The sequence below is a fragment of the Sorghum bicolor genome, chromosome 9 (assembly GCF_000003195.3).
Source record: "Sorghum bicolor cultivar BTx623 chromosome 9, Sorghum_bicolor_NCBIv3, whole genome shotgun sequence".
Classification (NCBI taxonomy): domain Eukaryota; kingdom Viridiplantae; phylum Streptophyta; class Magnoliopsida; order Poales; family Poaceae; genus Sorghum; species Sorghum bicolor.
The window spans coordinates 14,280,969-14,300,129 of NC_012878.2; the positions used below are offsets into that span (position 1 = coordinate 14,280,969).

The 19,161-nt window shown below is 43.0% G+C and overlaps 1 protein-coding gene and 2 long non-coding RNA genes across 3 annotated transcripts; all 3 read left to right on the forward strand.

The window, feature by feature from the left end:
- LOC110430071 (auxin-responsive protein IAA17-like) lies at nt 5,161-8,671 on the forward strand. Its single transcript, XM_021446995.1, has 5 exons — nt 5,161-5,659; nt 6,416-6,648; nt 7,248-7,347; nt 7,474-7,535; nt 8,258-8,671. The coding sequence occupies exons 1-5, from the start codon at nt 5,343-5,345 to the stop codon at nt 8,293-8,295; spliced, it is 750 nt and encodes a 249-aa protein (XP_021302670.1). The 5' UTR covers nt 5,161-5,342; the 3' UTR covers nt 8,296-8,671.
- Nucleotides 13,085-15,115, forward strand: LOC8058277. Its single transcript, XR_002447970.1, has 3 exons — nt 13,085-13,367; nt 14,184-14,429; nt 14,506-15,115. It is a non-coding gene; the product is annotated as an uncharacterized LOC8058277 (long non-coding RNA).
- Nucleotides 15,203-16,480, forward strand: LOC110430603. Its single transcript, XR_002447969.1, has 2 exons — nt 15,203-16,012; nt 16,092-16,480. It is a non-coding gene; the product is annotated as an uncharacterized LOC110430603 (long non-coding RNA).

The window sequence follows — 19,161 nt, forward strand, 5'->3', positions numbered from 1 at the left end:
TATCAAACTTTCATAAGCATACCACCTCTTTCTTATACCAAATATCCATTTATTACTACGATGATGGGGTGAGGATTGAGGCTCCATATCCGAGGAAACACGGCGATTCGAATCGATTAAACCCATCTCGGGATTCAGTACCACACGACATATGTAGAACTTAATCTTGCATATGTCAACCTTTTCTATAGATCCTCCCATACAAGAACGGGTCCAGCGTCACCCGAGAGTACAGTACACCACCATCCTAAAGCCAATCTAGATGTTTCCCGGTCATCTCAGATCCGTAAGGTGGGTACACGCTACTCTCGCCATCTCTCCACTCCCAGTACGCGGTTAGCCGTTCTCAAGTATCGCAATAGCTATAGGTAAGGCTTACCATCGCATGTGGGCTGTACTCAAAGGTCTCAAACATAGCAGGCCATCAACGGAACGGTCTTTAATTGACACAGTTGGAGACACTACTTTAGGACTCCATTCTTAAAGCAAGTCCACCAACCGGTCTCAAGTTGAAACATCATTGAGCATAAAAGTATTCCACAACAACCCTTCAAACTTTCTCATTTGAAAACCTATCTAATAAGCAGGACTCTAAGCATGCTAAGCATTTTCATAAAACAGGTATCAAGGTTAATATAAGAATCATCAAGGTATTTAATGCAACAAATAGGATTCATCCAACTCCTATTTACCTAATGCATCATATTAACTCAAGTGATATAAATAACTTTATGAAAATACAAGGATAGGGTTTAATGTCCAGGGCTTGCCTTGGTGGGAAGGGAAGTCTGATAACTCAGAAAAACCAGATGGATCCACAAACTCGGAAGCAACCCACTGAGGATGAGATTCCTCCGGAGCGTAGTCTACACGTAGAGGTGCATATGCATGATCAATGAGATACTCATGACATGATAAAGACAGGTTACATGCTCTTGGATGATAACAACAAACATAACTACCTCGAGTACAACTTACCTTCACGGTATAGAAACAAACTAACTTAGTTAACAAAGCATAGATTACTACTAAGCAAATTTTATCATCTTCATTAAGCAAGGTTGTGTAGCTATTAGACAACAAAGATCATTTATATGAAATAATCCATAACCAGGGAGTATATCATGCCAAGTAACCACTAGTTGTCAATCAATCCCAAAGATCAATCAAAACCTAAAATGATTAGGTTTTCTATTTATCTTAATCAATTCTTAATTAAATATTAATGGCAGTAATTAAGTATTAACATCAAACAATAATTAAGTGCCAAAGGTCATTAAGGTTAATGACCTTAGGTCATCATATAATCCCAAAGTCACTCAAACCCTAATTTGAGAAATTAAGCTAATTAACATCTAATTATTCTAGAATTATTATTTAATTACTAATTAAGGGTTTAATGATATTTTATCCAAACATTATCCAAATGCCACCAAATTTTGTGTGAAGCCAGGGAATAATATTCAAAGGTTCCTCACAATTTTTTGGTGATTTTTGGACATACCATAAATTATTAAAATTCATGGAAGTTTCATTTATCAAATAAAAGAGGCAATTTTTATATACATGCAAACTACCAGAAAATAGAACCTAATATTAATCCTTTGTTCTATTCATTTTATGGAACCTATACAAAACTTTTCATGATTTTTGAATCAGTACATGTTTTTCTATATAAAATTAAATATCAAGCATTTTTGAATCAAAAGAAAAAGGACAACAGCACTGTGTTACTGCGGCCGGCCCGTTTAGCCTTAGCCCAATCCGGCCCACGCGCGCGCTACTCCCCTTCTCTCTCTGAAGGTCGCTGACGGGGAGGTCCCACCCGTCAGCTTCTTCTTCACCACGCACGGCGGCTCGGCCACGGCTCCGGCCGCCGTTGGCGAGGGTCTCGGCCCACGCGCGCGTGCGCACTAGCCTCGCCTCGCCTTCACGACTCCACGGCTACCCCCTATTCACACTCTATCCCCTTCTTCCCACCTCGACCGCGCGAATGGCAGCGGCCGCCATGACCGATCACGGACCGGCCACTAGGGCTCGGTAGAGCGCAAATGAATAAGACAGGGAGGTTCGGGGGGGATTATGGAGCACGGTGCTCACCTCACCACGGCGGGAGAAGCAGCAGAAGGCCTTGGCGACGGTGGCCGAGTGGTCGGGCGGCGCTCTGGGCTCAGCGAGCTTGTTCCGATGAACCTGCTCGCGTCCGAAGGAAAAGGGCAAGCGCATGAGCTCCTGACGAAAGAGAGGAACCGGAAACGACTATGTACAAGGCGTATAACCTTCTAGAACGGCGTGACCACGGAGGAGGCGCACGGCGGCGGTCCCGGCCGGAGTCGGAGGAGAACGGCTCGTTTGTGGCTTATGGGGGATTAGAGCTTGCGCTAAGGGGCGCAATCGGTGGCGGAGGTCAGGGCGGAGCTGCTGGGGGGTCTCTGGTGGCTTGGAAGGGAACGAGGAGGGCGAATTGGTGGGCGCAGTGAGCTCGTCGGCGTCGGACGCAAGAGAAAGAAACGAGTGCGTCGGCCGATGGAGTGACTTATATCGCGAACGGAGGAGACGCCCAGCTTCCACGTCACCTGGCGACACTGGCAGGCAAGCAGCTGCGTGCTCGCATGCATGCACGCGGCGCTGCACGCGCGGCGGCTGCGCTGGACAGGGGCGCCGTGATCCCTATCGGATCACTGTAGCCGTCCATATCTCTCCCTCTTTCTGTCTTTTTGCGAAATTCGACCAAAAGTTGAACTGGAGCCAAATTTTCACCAAAATGAAAGTTGTGCAGAATTTTACAAGTTACAAAACATGTTTTGGTGACCAAAGCTAATTCTAAGTGGAAAAAGGTGAATTTGACAAAACAGTTTGAAATTCAAATCTCAATTTAAGGAAATTCCAATTTTGAATTGAGGCAGATCAGAATTTCCAAAATTACTTTTGATTTTCCATAACAACTTGAAAATTTTCCAACATGAAAGTTGTTCAACTTTTTGAGCTCTACAACTTTCATGTTGGCCACTTTTCAAGATTCCAAACATAATTTGAATTAGGGATTCAAATTGGAAAAGGGGACAATTTCTAAAAATCTGCATTTTCAAAATTACTTTGAATTTTGTTTTGAAACTTCAAAAACTTAAAAAACCAAAGTTGTACATCTTGACAAGATCTACAACTCTGCTTTTGAACTCATCCCCAAATTTTGCTTAATTTTTAAGTTACACAAAAGGGGGCAAATCCAGGGTTTTAAAATAAGGGTTTCCCCCCTATTTTCTCGGAAACCTTCCACCCTAGGGATTATACAACCAACACAAGCATCACTTCACAACATAAGCACACTTTAATTCTCTAAGCATATTCAACCAAATTAAACTTATTTTAAGTTAATGCATCAGGATGTGCTTAACAAATATGCTATGCAATACTTATGATGACATGATCCAATTTTAGTATCCGTAACATCAGGGATGTTACAAGATGTCCCAGAACTATTTGCACCAAAGTCCGGGGCATACCATATCCTCACCAGTTGGGAGGAACTTGACAATTTTTAAACACAGATCCTGACATTGCCGATGCTAATAGATCCATAGCAAGTTGGATTTGTCCCTCCGATGTTGCTGGATTAGTCCTCATTGGTGTAGATTGCCCATTAGTCATCTCTAATGTGCTTGGAGGAGAAGTAACTTCTGCACCTGCAACGGCTAGAGTAGCCGATGGAGCCGTAACCGATGATGATCCTGGCTGAAGATAGGCCGGGCCCACATAAGATGGTGGTATATGTCCTTCTTTGAAAGTTCTAGCCACAGCATTGAAAACAATATTGGATAGCACACTAGATTGATTGATTAAAGCGCGATTAATAGCACTGTCAACCATCTCTTGTAGTTTACCAAGATTAGCTTCAAAAGGGATCTGTCGAGGCATCGACAATGCTTCCTTTTGGATCACCTCGCCGCTCCTGTTGACACTGAAGGATTTCAAACATAGCTGCTTGTATTCCTCCATAGCTTTTGCCATAACTTGCTTCTGCTCATCTCTGAGATTGGCTTCCGTCACGGGGATAATGTTATCCGTATCGAAACCAGTATTCGACATGTTGATCTTGACGTTGAATCTGAGTCCCACTGGGCGTGCCAAAAGATATGTTGATGCAAAAGTGGATCTGCAAACACAAAGGGCTAATACCCGATTTAATGTTAAGGCGTGCCAGCCGATTTGACCTTACAATCGACAAAGGTGATAACTCGAATACTTTGGTCCCGACAACAGCGATACGCCCGGATACCACGGCCAAGAGGTATTCACGCGGAACTTGAGAACTCGTTGAGGTTGACTCGATGAATTCCTAAGAACTCGTAAGTAAAAAGAAAATATGTGAGTTGACGAAGTCGTCGAAAAAGTAGATGCTAGAATAGATGTAAAAACTTGTGTTTGATTGATTGTTGTATTTTACATTGCTATGGGGTCTACATTTATACCCTGTCCAAAAGAGTTACAACCAGACACGACTAGGATTCTAATTCCAAACTAGACGAAGTCTTCATATAAAACAAACTCTAACAACTATGCAAAACATTAATTTATTCGTCCTAGGCGGTCAGTGCACCGTCATCCTTTTCTCGGCAAGTCCCACGCCCCTTTCTGCTATCATCGGCAAACTAGCCTTCATCGGCATTGGCAACCATCAATATCGGCCATCGGCATAGATTAACCATCATCCCTGGACTTGGCCACATTCGACTGTTTAGTCATCGGCATCCTAACCCATCGGCAACTCCTCTAATAACCAGTTACCATTCTTTCGTTTGCCGATCTATATCTCATTATCTCCCAGATACGTCCAAAGATACGTGTCCAAAAACGGTGTCAATAATGATAATAAAGCAGGGGAACCTATTATCTAAAAAAAGTTACTAAAATTTTTCAAGATTCTATGTTATGTCGAATCTTTGGACGCATACATGAAACATTAAATATAGACGAAAATAAAAACTAATTACACAGTTTGTCTATAATTTACGAGATAAATATTTTAAGTATAGTTAATTAATAATTAAACAATAATTATCAAATGAAAGTATTGCGATAGGCAAAGTCAAAAATTTTCGCAAACAACTCCCTAAGCAAAGTGTAGCAAATTAACCAAGCCAGCTCGACGGCACCCAGGGAAGCTTCACCTGTTCACCTCTCAAACAAAACCACTCTTCCCTCCGGCTCCCACTCCCACTCTTCGGTCTTTCCCCTTCCGTTCCACTCCCAGGCTCCCACTCTCCCCCTACCGGCTACCCACACACACACAAACAGCCACTCCTCACCTCCCCCACCCTCCGGTTCATGTCCTGCTGCTCCCCATGTCGCCCCCACTCGAGCTCGACTACATAGGCCTCTCGCCGCAGCCGGCCGCCGCCGCCGCCGCCGCCGATGCCGACGACGACCTGAAGGGTACCGAGCTCCGCCTCGGTCTGCCAGGGTCCGGGTCGCCGGACCGCCGTGTCGCGGCTGCCACCGCTACCACCCTGGAGCTGCTCCCGGCCAAGGGCGCCAAGCGCGGGTTTTCTGACGAGGCGCCCCCGCCATCTCCCGCTGCCGCTGCCGGGAAGGGAAAGAAGGTGGCGGAAGAGGAGGACGACGACAAGAAGGTTGCAGCGACGCCGCAGCCGGCCGCAAAGTAGGTGGAGTGTGGAAGTGGATCTTGGGGTTTTTCTGCCTCAAACGTAAAAGGGAAAGCTTTGGGCTTTGCGAGCGCGTTCATCTGGCGTTTCTCCATGGTTCTTGGCACTGTGGCCACTAGTGGTTTGGAAATTGTGATTGTTGCCCCCTTTTTTGCTGTTTGGGAAATCTTGCTGAGTTTTTGGAGTTCATGACATTTGCAGGTTCTGTAACAGAAAATTATCTTTAGGAATTCTGTGCTTTCAGGGAAACAAAAGGGTAGGCGGAATTGAAAAGGGGCTGAATTGTATGTTAGGGGATCTCTCTTGGCTTGGTATTTTCGATTTGTTTTTACTCTTCTTTGAGTGGGAATTTCGGTTTGTCTTGATGCCTAGAGGAGGGAAACTAAAGTTGCAGCTTTGTGATGTTCTTTTAAATTCCCACTTTTCCTCCAAATTTTCTACTTTCCAAAATGCGCCCTTCAATTTATCTTCAGCTTGCCTTTTTTTCACTTTTCTTGCTTGCTCAAGCCCTTCTCTCATCTTTTCTCTGCTTTCCTTTTTTTGAGACAATCTTTTCTCTGCTCTCCCTGCTTTGTTTTCGTTGTATTTTGTTCATAACATTTTGATTTGGCATTACCTTGCTTAAATTCTGTGACTTCCATCCCGAAATTCGCCAAAATTCGTTTCTTTATTTTGTCACTGGTAGAGCATCTCCTGATCTACCTCTTTGTTCCATGGTTGTAAAGATTATTGAGCTCAGGTGTGTTGTGCAGAGCTCAGGTGGTGGGATGGCCACCAATCCGCAGCTACCGCAAGAACACGATGGCTACCACCCAGCTGAAGGGTAGCAAGGAGGATACTGAGGCCAAGCAGGGCCAGGGATTCCTGTACGTCAAGGTCAGCATGGATGGCGCGCCGTACCTGAGGAAGATTGACCTCAAGACTTACAAGAACTACAAGGACCTGTCTACTGCGCTTGAGAAGATGTTCAGTGGCTTCAGTACTGGTGAGATGTCTCGGGTTACTCTCCCTCTTCGGATGGCGCGTCAGTATGTAATTGTGTTCCATTTTGATGTGGATGCTGTTAGAAGTACATCAAGAAACCTTTAAAAAGCATCATACTTGATTCCTAGGATAAGCAATAGCTTCAACTTACCGTTATTTTTGAGTAATTGTAAGATTACAAACAATCTGGCATACCTTTTTTTTTTCTTTGGTGAACTTTTTATTTCTTGCTAAACAAATACCCTGGTGATTGTTCAGTTATTGCATCCTTATCATGTCTTTCTTAGAAAGATATTATTTCCTGTAAGGAAAAATAAATTTTGGCTCCATGTGTATGATTATTCGAGGATATCTTCGAGTCTTGAGTATTATTCCAGAAAGCTACTAATCACTATGAGAGTGACATCCCCAATATATTTCTGAAATTTGGAGATCTATGATCCTGTATTTATATATTTAATATCTCATTAGTTTTCACCACTTTCTTAGGATCATGGAAATGAAAATAAGGTCCAAGTCTCTTATGTAGAAATTTTAGTACAAGAAGAGGTTCTCTTCTGTTTTCCTTTTATTGGTCTTACAGGTTAGTATGGGTATCAGGCAAGGATGGCTTATCTGAGTACCGCAAGGATGGTGAATATGTTTTGACTTATGAGGACAAGGATGGAGATTGGATGCTTGTCGGCGATGTACCATGGGAGTAAGTACACTGATCTTACTTAAAATAATGGAAATGGAACTAAATCAAACACCGATTTGATTTTGTGGCTCATTTTCTCGACTAAATACATATTTAGCCGTCACATTTTCTTTACTCCAATTGTAGGATGTTCGCTGACTCTTGCCGCAGGCTCAGGATCATGAAAGGATCAGATGCAATTGGACTTGGTAAGTTTGTACTCCTATTCTGTTTAGAGTATTGTCGTGCTAATCATATTGTCTTAGTTGGTTGGTGGATTTGATGGGATGGTAAATGATATGATGATCCAAGTAGGTTGTGTTGTTGGCTGTACATGATACATTTTTTGGTAGGACTTCCTTACAAAGGGGACATAATTCATGGTCCCTGCATCTGTGGTGATAGTTCTCTTGGGTTCATTTGCCATCTTGTACATAGCAATCAAATGTAGGTTCGAAATCAGAAGTGTGGGATGAACTAGACATTATCAGTTGCATTTTGCATTTCCAAAAAAACATGTCAGTTGAATTTAGCAAGAAGAACATTTAATTAATGTTTTCTTTCACCTTCTTGTAAATAACTACTGCCGAATAGTTAAAATATAAAAATTTAGATTCTGAAAGAAATTTTAAAAATATGCTCCCTCCACGAGAGGGATGCCTAGCTTCCCGATTAGTACTGTTATCAACACTACAACCATGTATGTCATTGTCAGTTTGGAGCCCACATAAAAATCATGTATCAATTATATACTATAGGTGTCAAATTTATAGTAAAATGTTGAAATTGGAATATTTTAATCATAGTTGTCACTTGCTAACAGGGTATTCTAATTCAACTTCAGAGTTAATCTAATAGGTTTGGCACCATTTATTACTTTGACTTCCCTGAATAATATGCATCTCTTGGTTTTTTTTTTTCCCTTTTGCAGCTCCAAGGGCAGCTGATAAGTCCAAGAACCGCAACTAGAATGGTTGCTTCCTACAGTCCAGAGCAAGAGGGAGATCCAATGGCTGTAGGGATCTTTATGAAAACCAAAAAAGTCTAACAGTTTTAAGAAGAAAATTCTGCCTTATGGTCTGTACTACATGGTTTGCTGTCACGCAAGTAAAGAACTCCACGTCTGTCATGTTAGTTTTGCAATATCGTCTATGGACAAAACACTATTTGATTGTTGTTAAGCCTTCGTACGAGTGTTATTCGTGTAAATGGTTTGGTACATTGCGTGCTGCTACTATGATTGAGCACTCCTACCTAGTTTGCAAAATAGTGGCCATGAACTGTTTGTTGTTCCTCTATATAAATGTTCAATGAAGCTTGGAAATGTATGGTTCATCTGTGTTCATGTTCTGGTTCATTCATCTTGATGGTGTTGAAATCTGATGAAGCAACTTGTTTTGAAAGTGATCCTCTGTGCAAAAGTTTCTTTGTGGAAACTTTGATTCCTTTTTTTACCGGCTTTGATGCCTAATTGCTGGTGGGGCATACAGGGTATTGAGTTATTTATCTGCTGAAGGTCATGATGGTTGTCTATGATCTAACTCCAGAGTGTCATTTTAAAAAAAGGCTTCCATCTGAACCATCATTCAGGTTGCATATAATATCATGATTTCAAGAGAGATGGCAATTCCTTATGATCCCTTGGAATCAGGCTTTATTTGGCTGCCCCATTAGAAGTTATGCTCCACTCTTCTCCTTTTGTGGTGCCTTTTTCTCCTTACTGGTGTCTGTTAGTTGGTGTGCATGTGGAGCACTGCCTATTTGTTCCAATGAAGACACTTAAAATTCTGATTCTGTTCATGTTTCAGCTGAAAAGGCATCTTTCACTAACCCAAATGAGCCTTCATCTGCACTTGTTTATCTCTTATAGCTTGAATGATGTCGCATCCCAATTTATGAATTTATTCGACAACAGCGCCTGTGGAGCGCATCGGCTGAGAGGGACAGATAGGGTTTATAATTCTTGCAGATTGGCAGCCTATGTAGCAATCCTGGATCGTATGGTATGGTTGTCCCAACACTGATATCCTGTTGTTTTGTCCATGTAGTTTATACAGCAGCATCCTGTACCTTGTAGGCTCTGGAGTCCTTTGTTCCCTTCCTGGTGGTCCTGCAACTCCACCATGTCGGTCTGGTTATTGTAAACCTTTGTTTGATCCCTTTCTTAACCGATAAAGCCGCGCATTAGGGGCTAGTTTAATGCCTTTGCGGTTCTTTTATGCTCCTGTATGCGGCGGTTTGCCCATCCCACCCACATGTTTCCTTGTCTCCAGATTACTGCCCAGCAAAGGTGAAAGCTTTTTAGACTACTTCACTGCTTTCGCTTTCACCTTTCTGGAGACATGTCCGTGCTTATTTTATCGCATAATTACCGTGATTACTACTAACCTGGGTAAATGTCAGTCTTGCAGGTGTACATCATTTCTGTTGCGTGCTACTGCTCTCATGCATATTGCATACCTACAGATGCGTCCCCTGCGAATACAGATGCGTGCCTTTCTGTCATTCTGTTGACGCCTTGTAGAATTTTCGAAAAACTGTTGGGAACAATTCTGTAAAATTCGGTGGGTTGAGTCTGTCAGGAAACAGTATTTTCTTGAGTAGAGGCACAATTGCACAAAGCCACAAAAGTGAGTAACACTTTTTTGAGAATGTCAGGTCTGGTATCAGAAGAGGGGCAAAAATGAGCATTGCTGCACAAGCTTTGACTCCCGACTGCTGATGGGCTGATGGCAGCTGCAAATGGCCAGCATCGATCTGTCTCTTGTACCAGTGGTGAATCATCTGTTGGCCACCATGGAGAAGCAATAATTTTATTTTCATTCCCACGTGAAATTTATGCGGTTTATATATCTTTTAAAGTGCAAAATGGATGGGAATCCAGAACTGTTTGGTGCGGATTTGGATCTTCCAGGATCTTGTCTCTCTTTGATTAGTAGTAGCCTGCAAAATATGGTTTAGCAATTACTACCTCCATTCCAAATTATAAGTCATTCTAAAAATCTTAGAGAGTCAAAGCATTTTCAAGTTTGATCAAAATTATATAGAGAAATACTAAGATTTCTAACATAAAATGAATATACTATAGAAATATAATTAAGAAAAAAAATCTAATGATACTTAGTTGGTATCATAATAGTTATTATTTTATCATATAAATTTAGTAAACTTAAAATACTTTAACTCTTTAAGATTCTTAAAATAACTTATAATTTAGAATAGAGAGAGTAGAAATGAATAACTATAATCTCAGTGTACGTTAAAATCTAGTCCCTATCTTGCACTGAACAAGTCCCAAATTACTCCAACAAACTACAGTAGAAAGAAAGCACCAAATGGTCCAGATTTTATTAAAAAAATTGAAACAAATCAGAAACAAAACAAGTAGCAAGCAGCTGGGCCCCAGTTGCTTGGGAATTGGATTGAGATCCACAGCCATGCTAGCCAGCATGCACAGTGTCCAGACTCCACAGAATTTTGTGTTGTGCAAACCTAAGAACCTCATCATTTTTTGTCTTTTCCAGTCAAAAAAGAAATAATGAACGATAAAAGGGAGTGGGGGGTAGAAATGAAATTATGATCGTGGGCCCTAAGGTGGGCTTAGGACATAATGATGGAGCATGGATGCAACGCACCCCCCGCAATCCAGCGGGCCCACCACCACTACCACCACCATCCGGTCCCCACACGCGAGACGGACCCGGCCGGAACGAGGTGTGAGACCGCTGCTCCAGACACGCGCTGCCGCACGGTGTCACTGACAGGCGGGTCACAGCGAGAGGCGAGGCCCGTGTGTCAGCCGTGGGTACGTACACGCGGCCTCCCACCTGCCGTGAGAGGCGAGCGAGGCGGGGGGGAAGTGACCAGCCGTGCGCGCCGTGTGGGGCCCGGCGGTGAAGTGGAGTGTGGCTGCGGGTGGGGAGACACCCCCCACTCCCGTCCCTAACTCCGCGGGGCCCACCGCCGAGAAATAATGCGCCGCGCGGGCCCGGCGTCCACCTGCCTCCTCCCGCACCGAACCTCTCACGGTGTCGATGACGTGCGGGGCCTGCATTTCCTGGGACCACCTGTCGGTGACGCGACGCGTGCTGGGCGCTGGGACGTCGGGGCGGAAAGCGAGCGCGGGGAGCGCCCGGCATGCCTGGCTGTGCGGATGGCGACGCGGTCGGGGTCGGGGAGCAGCCGCGGCAGTGCGGGTGATGGCAACCGGGGAACGCCCGCCTCCCCTGGGAATGGAGCTCTCACTGTCACTGGGCCCCCCGGACGCTGTCCCAGTCCGACCACCTTCTGGGGAGACTGCACGCCTGCAAGTCTGCAGCAACGCATCGGCAGCGCCTGGCCATCAATGAGGTCGCTCCCATTGGAACGTGTGGGATCTATTAATGCCATTATAACGCCGTGTACTAGTTTTAGGCCTGGTTTAGTTCCAAAAAATTTTATAAAATCGATACTGTAGCACTTTAGGGCTTGTTTAGTTCTAAAAAATTTTGTAAAATCGACATTATAGCACTTTCGTTTGTATTTGACAAAAAATATCCAATCATGGACTAACTAGGCTCAAAAGATTCGTCTCATCAATTTCGACCAAATTGTGCAATTAGTTTTTATTTTTATCTATATTTAATACTCCATGCATGCGTCTAAAGATTCGATGTGACGGAGAATCTAAAAAATTTTGCAAAATTTTTTAGGAACTAAAGAGTACGTGAGAACAGACGGATTGACTTCTTGAGAGACCTTGGCCTTGTTTAGTTCACCCAGAAAACTAAAAAGTTTTTAAGATTTTCCGTCACATCGAATCTTATGGCACATGTACGAAACATTAAATATAGACGAAAACAAAAACTAATTACATAGTTTAGCTGTAAATCACGAGACGAATCTTTTGATCCTAGTTGGTCGATGATTGGATAATATTTGTCACAAACAAACGAAAGTGCTACAGTACCGAAATTTTTTCACTTTTCAGAACTAAACAAGGCCCTTGTTTAATTTATTTTTTTAAAAAATAGACACTATGATATTTTTATTTGTATTTAACATATATTATCTCCAACTAACTAGATTTAAAAATATTTGTCTCGTAAATTATAGGCAAATTATGAAATTAGTTATTTTTTTATCTATATTTAGTGCTTCATGCATGTGCGCAGGATTCAATGTGACGAGAAATCTAAAAAAAATTGCAAAATTTTTTGGGAACTAAAAGGCCTTGTTTAGTTCTAAAAAATTTTGCAAAAAATTTCAGATTCCCCATCACATCGAATCTTGCGGTGCATGCATAGAGTATTAAATATAGATAAAAATAATAACTAATTGCACAGTTTATCTGTAATTTGTGAGACAAATCTTTTGAGCCTAGTTAATCCATGATCAGATAATATTTGTCAAATACAAACGAAAGTGCTACCGTGTCCATTTTGAAAAAAATAGAAAGTTGGTGAAAAATTTTAGGTTGGGATATTGTACCACTATCGTTTGTATTTAGTAATCATGAACTAACTAGGCTTAAAAGATTCATCTCGTAAATTATAGATAAACTGTGTAATCAGTTATTTTTTATCTATATTTAATAGTTTTTTTTTTGGAAAGAGGCCATTACAATTTTTGAACTTTTGAGAAACGCCATTATAAATCGTCTATTCTGACAAACGCCATTATAATTTCCAGCATCCTTGAATCGTGTCATTTTCTATACCTGCGCCATATGAGGGTCTACTGTCAGCACCGTAGGTATACAAGGATGCAAACGCTCGTGATGTATCGGCCTCCTCTGTTAGCTGTGCTGCATCGAACTCATCTCTCTTTCTCCTGTCCCCATTCCCCATCCCCTCGTCGAACCCTAGCTCAACGATTTGGCGGCTTGCGGCGACTGAAGGCTACGAGATAACCAGAGAAGGTGGCAGGGCAAGCAAGTAGGTGTTGGCGGCTACGGATTTCACAGGTGGCCGCATCTACACCGAAGGCGATGGATGCCCCATAACCCCAGCTGGTGTTCCGCAACAATTGGTGGCGCCAATAATGGAGGACAACGAGACTAGGTATCATTCTTGCACAATTGTTGTCATTTTGTCCACTCATAGTGTTAGGATATGTGTTCTATCTAGTTGTTGGTGTAGTTGTATGTCATTCTGCATATTTACATTTTCATCTACGTTAGGTTTGAGATAGAGGTTCAAGTCGAAGGTTTCATTTCCAATGGCTCTGATGGGAGGAAATTGTACACGATGGGATCTTTTTTAAGTGGGATGTCCAGTTTGGGAGTTTAACGCTTGAGTTGCTGCTGAGTAGTCTGTGCAAGGAGTTGAATTTATCTTATGCTCAGATACCTACAATGTGGTTCTATGACAAAAGACTACATGACAATGTTAGGTTAGCTAATGAGATTTAGGTGCTTGATATGTTTGAAATGTACAAGGAGGAGAGGAGGTGTCAGGTTGTTGTTGGTGTGTTTGATAAGGCAACTTGTTCAAATGCTGAATTTGATGCACTAGAGCCTCTTTGTGTGGTTCCTCCTGATGTAGAGTTAGGCAACCTTGATGCTAACATGCCTTCTGAGCCAACTAGTGTTGTAGTTGAGCCTACCACCAAATCCAATGTTGCTGCTAATGACAATATAGAGGCAGGTACTGTAGATGTAGATAAAGAGCGTGATATGTTTGATAATGGTGAAGTATATGTTGGAGTGGACGATGAAGTTATGTATATTCCAGTGCCAACTGCACATGCAACTAGGAATACATAGGGAGTTGATGACAATGCACAGGCATCTATAGACAATGCACAAGCATCTAAAAATGCATTTGGTTCAGATTTTGATAATGATGATAATGTTGTTCCTATTGTTCATGAGGCAGAGGTTGCTGATGATGACCCTCTTGATGTTCATGTTCTGCATGATCCTTTGAGTCCAACAAATCAGAAGAGCTATTTCCTGATATCATATCATTCGGGAAAGCCATAAGGCATTTTGCTATCGTCAAGGGTTTTGAGTTTGCACCTAGGGTCCGAACAGACAAGTCAAGATTCATTGTGAGGTGTGCAGCCACCAACTGCCCTTGGCACGTACATGCTTCTACCATTTTGATAAGAAAACTATACAAGTAAGTTTACATCAATCTTATTATGCCTTGTACATGCTAATTTGTGTGACTGAGTCTTTGTAATGTCTTTTTTTAGATCAAAGTGCTACCTGCAGAGCACAATTGTCCTACCACCAAGCTTAGAGAAGGCAAAATGGCTACCTAGGGTTGGTGTGCAGATACACTTGGGGATTGGATTAAGAAGAACCCAACTAAGGGACCTAAGGATGCTAAAGACAAGTTGGAGGGTGATTTTGGCATAAAGCTAAAGTACTCAAAAGCCTAGTCAGATTAATAGCAAGCTCTAAACCAGATTCATGGTAAGTACGAGGAAAGCTTTCAACTCCTTTTCAACTGGGTTGCATAGATTGAACTTAAATCTCTTGGAAGTAGAGTACAAATAGAGTTAGAGAATGTTGGTAAAAATAAAAGGTTCAAGAGAGTATTTGTTGCTTTGAAGCCATGCATCGATGGCTTCTTAGCAGGTTGTAGACCATTCATTTGTGTAGATGCATCTTGTCTGCATGGAAAATATACTAGATAGTTGGCTTCAGCTACTAGGGTCGATGGGCACAAGTGGATTCTAGAAAATTTGGACATAGCCATAGGAGACCCTCCAGGTTTAGTGTTATGTTTAGATGATTATAAAGGATTAGAGAAAGTTGTGGGGGGTGTCTTCCCATAGGTGGAGAACAGAGAGTGCATGAGACACATGTATCGAAACTTCATGAAACACTACTCAGGTGATGTCTTCACTGACCACCTATACCATGCTGAAAGGAGCTACACAGAATGGCTGTTCAGGTGGCATATGAACAAAATCTATGAATTTGCTCCAGATGCAATTGAGTATTTTGACCAATAGCATGGCAGAATATGGTATAGGTGTGGCTTCTTAGAGGAGAGCAAGTGTGACTACTTGAGAAATAATGTTTCTAAAAGTTTCAATGCTCAGATTAAGCAGTTCAAGGGACTTCATATACATGCGCTTGTGGATAGACTGAGGGAGTTAATAATGGTGAAAAGGTACCTTAGAAAGAAGATAGCAGAGTAGTGGCAAGAAGGCATACTACCTAGTGTTATCAAGGAATTGAACCTGATTAGCAAAAATCTTAAAGTTGTCAAGGTTGCAGTAAGTGATCCAGACTTTGTAGAGGTGACTATAATTGATGATTGGAATAACCATAAAAGATGCATAGTGGACCTGAAGAATCACAAGTGCAGCTGCAGGGAATGGCAGATTAATAGGAAGCCATGCAAGCATGCGTTGGCCTAGATACTTTTGAACAAAGGCATCAAAATTGCAGATTATATGCATGAATATTACTCTATTGCTAGATTCAAAGTTGTATATGAATGAAGAATTGAGCCTATGCCAGATAGAACACGGTGGCCTAATTTTTAGCTTGGGTTCAAAGTGCATCCACCTTTGCTTGGTAGAGGAGCAGGCAGGCCAAAGACCCAAAGGATAAGGGTTTGTCTAGAGAAATAAGCTAGCAAGAAGAAAGTAAGGTGCAAAAGATGCAGAGGATTTGGTCACTTCTCCAAGACATGCAAGCTAGAGATGGTAGGTGAAGATGGTGAGACCGCTAAATCAAAGAAAGGTCAGCGCCACCACCATTTCATTTAGTAGTATTTTTTCATATTCATGACTTCTAACTATTTGTCGTTTTGTTTTAACAGGAAGAGGCAAGATGAAGGTGATGCTGGTGGGCCATGCAAGAAGCCAGCAAAGAAGAAGACACCTAAGAAGAAGAAGACTCCTAAGAAGAAGAAGACCCCATTGAAGAAGAAGCAAAATAAAGATGCAAGTGCTCCACGACCAAAAGTGGTTCGAAGCCTCAAGGATTTATTGTCTTAAGGAAAACACACTTATTGGGGCCTGTCAGTTTGTTGCTTGTAATACAAGTTGGGTGACTGTGAACTTCTCAACTTGTAATATATGATGGTCGACATGGCTATGATGTAGCCTGTGCACTTTTTTGAACTTGTAGTAGCCTAAGCACTTTCTGAATTTGTAGTTGCTTGTGCACTTTCTGAACTTGTGTCTGAGCACACAGTTGAACTTGTAATATTTTCCTAGCTGAACTACTTGTGCTAGCTGTCAATGATATTAGAATGTTGTTTTAAATTGTTTGTGGTAAATGTGTTGAATTATGCTCTGATCATATTCATATTAGAATGTTGTTTTTTTATTTTTTGACTCAACCTCAAATGTTGTCAATGATCTCAATATATCACATACTATGTTTCACATTGCACATGCTGTTTAGAGGCAAACAAACAAGTTGATTGCACATACATGAGAAACACCAAGGACATCGGATCTCTAAAATTTTTACTTCCACATTACAACAACAATGACACCAACCACAACACCTAGAAACCCTACAATTAGAGGTACTAAAGTAGCAGAATCGACAATAATCTAAAATTTCTTAGTGTCCAGATCTTGCTTCGGCTCAACACGCGACAACTTTGTCCCACCAAGCTGGACCTTGAGTGCCATAACATCACAAACAAGACTGTGCACATTTTCTTAGACTGTCGACGAAAGCTAGTCGGCAGTCTACCTTGGGGTATACCCACGGTAGTAGTTTATCGGTAGACGGTGCGCAAACTACGAACTCGATGGTGACGCAAGACACGGACAAGCTTTTTATCCAGGTTCGGCCGCCGAGTTGGCGTAATACCTACGTCCTGCGTCTGGTTGTATTGATTTATGTTGAGAGAATATGATCTGTATGACTTGTCCTCTAGGGGACCCCTGCCCCTCCTTATATATCCTGAAGGGACAGAGTTACAAGCAAAGTATCCTATTTGGTACAAAATCTTGTAGCCTTGCGGTGCACGCCGACCAGTCGTGCGCCGCACGTCTTCATCTTGTGGGCCGAGCCACCTCTGATGGTGCGGCTCATATAGGCCCATGAGGGTATAGGGGTTTATACCCCCACAGCTAGTCCCCGAGCACCATGTATTATGATGTAACACGCCGTCTTGAGCTTCTTCGATCAGTGAGGCTTGACGTCTTCAATAAGTAGGAAAGTCGCCCAAACAGTTGCAACGGTATTTTGACCAACTCAAAAGACAGTTGATCAACATTGACATCGAAGAAGCAGGTTGTTCGAAGAATGCATGGTGCTCTTAATCAAAAAAGATTTCTTTCCTGGTGAAGTGTGCCCACTTTATTTTTCTGGAAAGTATAGTCTTTCAAAAAGCAAGCATATTCACCGCAAGGTGAAGTGTGCCCACTTAGTCCCCGAGCCTGGTAGTAGGTGACGTAGGCACGTGGTGCCAGGGTCAAAAGAAAAGTCCTCAAAGAAATTCTGAAACTGAGATGCATCGCCAGATGCATCGTACCGATGTAGTCCCCGAGCTTGCTGGAAGGCGAAGTATGAGCCTTGTAGCAAGGTCTAAAAAATTGAATTTACCAGTCCCCGAGCATATCATGCTCGTATGCAATTGAATAGACTAATCGACCAGTCCCCGAGCATAGAACGCTCGGTCGTCGGTACAGTCCCCGAATTCTCAAATTGGTGGGCTGGTCGACCAGTCCCCGAGCGTATAGTGCTCGGTGGTCGGTGCAGTCCCCAAGTTCTTAAATTGGTGAGCTGGTCGACCAGTCCCCGAGCGTATAGTGCTCGGTGGTCGGTGCAGTCCCCAAGCTCTTAAATTGGTGAGCTGGTCGACCAGTCCCCGAGCGTATAGTGCTCGGTGGTCGGCACAGTCCCCGAGCACGGCGTAGGGATCGGTGGACAAGTCCCCGAGCATGGTTGGGAACGTAAACGTGCTCGGTGGTCGGCACAGTCTTCGAGCATAGCATAGAGAGTAGTCGACAAGTCCCCGAGCGTGGTTGGGAACGTAAACGTGCTCGGTGGTCGGAGCAGTCCCCGGGCACAGCGTAGGGAATAGTCGACGAGTCCCCGAGCGTAGCTTGTCGACTGGGCCAAACCCCTGAAAAATAAATATAAAGAATAGGTAGTACATGATGTATAAATAAACTTTAGATAAAAATCAGTACTGAGATAAGTTTTAGATTTTTTGTTATAAAATTAGCACAAGTAGTTAATTCATCCTAGAGCTTGTACCAGCTCTGGTCTAGCCAACAATCAGCATGAGGTGCGGAACCTAGGCATGCGTAGGATTGTCAGCCACGTCAGAGAGTACTGCCGACCACCCGGAACGCAGAGGGCGGATCTCGTGCACGTGTAGGGAGGAGTCGGAGACAGTACCGGCTCTGGAAAGCTCGTGTAGGAGAAAAAACTAGTGTGGCTAAATAAAAAGTTTTTTTTGAATGATAATAAAAAATATTATGCCAAAAATAAATAAGATATTAGAAGTGTACTTATCTTTGGATGAAAGTCTAGTCGGTGACGACAAAATTGTCCGGCCCTCGAGCTTTTGGACTTGTTGTCGTGACGGTGGTCGCGGTTGTCGTAGCGCCGTTCTTCGCGGCGATTATTATTGCGACTCGTGGTCAGAGCAAGTAGGCTAAACAATTTGGTCGATGGCCCGAGCAGGTCGGTGTTGTCGATCTGCCTCTCTTTGTAGCAGGGAAGCGGGTGACGCGTTGTCGGCGTGGTCGGAGACGTTGCTGGAGTAGTCGGAGTCGTAGCCAGCGTGGTTGAAGCCGCCGCCGACGTCGATGAAGAAGTGGTTGGCGCAGATCGGATCTACACCTCCTCCGTGGTCATGGCGGTGAAGTTGTTGAAGCTGACGGTGGACGTGAAGTCGCCCGCCATGGCCGCGAAGT

Coding starts and splice junctions, on each gene's coding strand:
- LOC110430071 (XM_021446995.1), top strand. CDS start 5,343: ATGTCGCCCCCACTCGAGCTCGACTACATAGGCCTCTCGCCGCAGCCG. Junction 5,660..6,415: donor ACGCCGCAGCCGGCCGCAAA/GTAGGTGGAGTG, acceptor TGTGTTGTGCAG/AGCTCAGGTGGTGGGATGGC. Junction 6,649..7,247: donor GTTCAGTGGCTTCAGTACTG/GTGAGATGTCTC, acceptor TATGGGTATCAG/GCAAGGATGGCTTATCTGAG.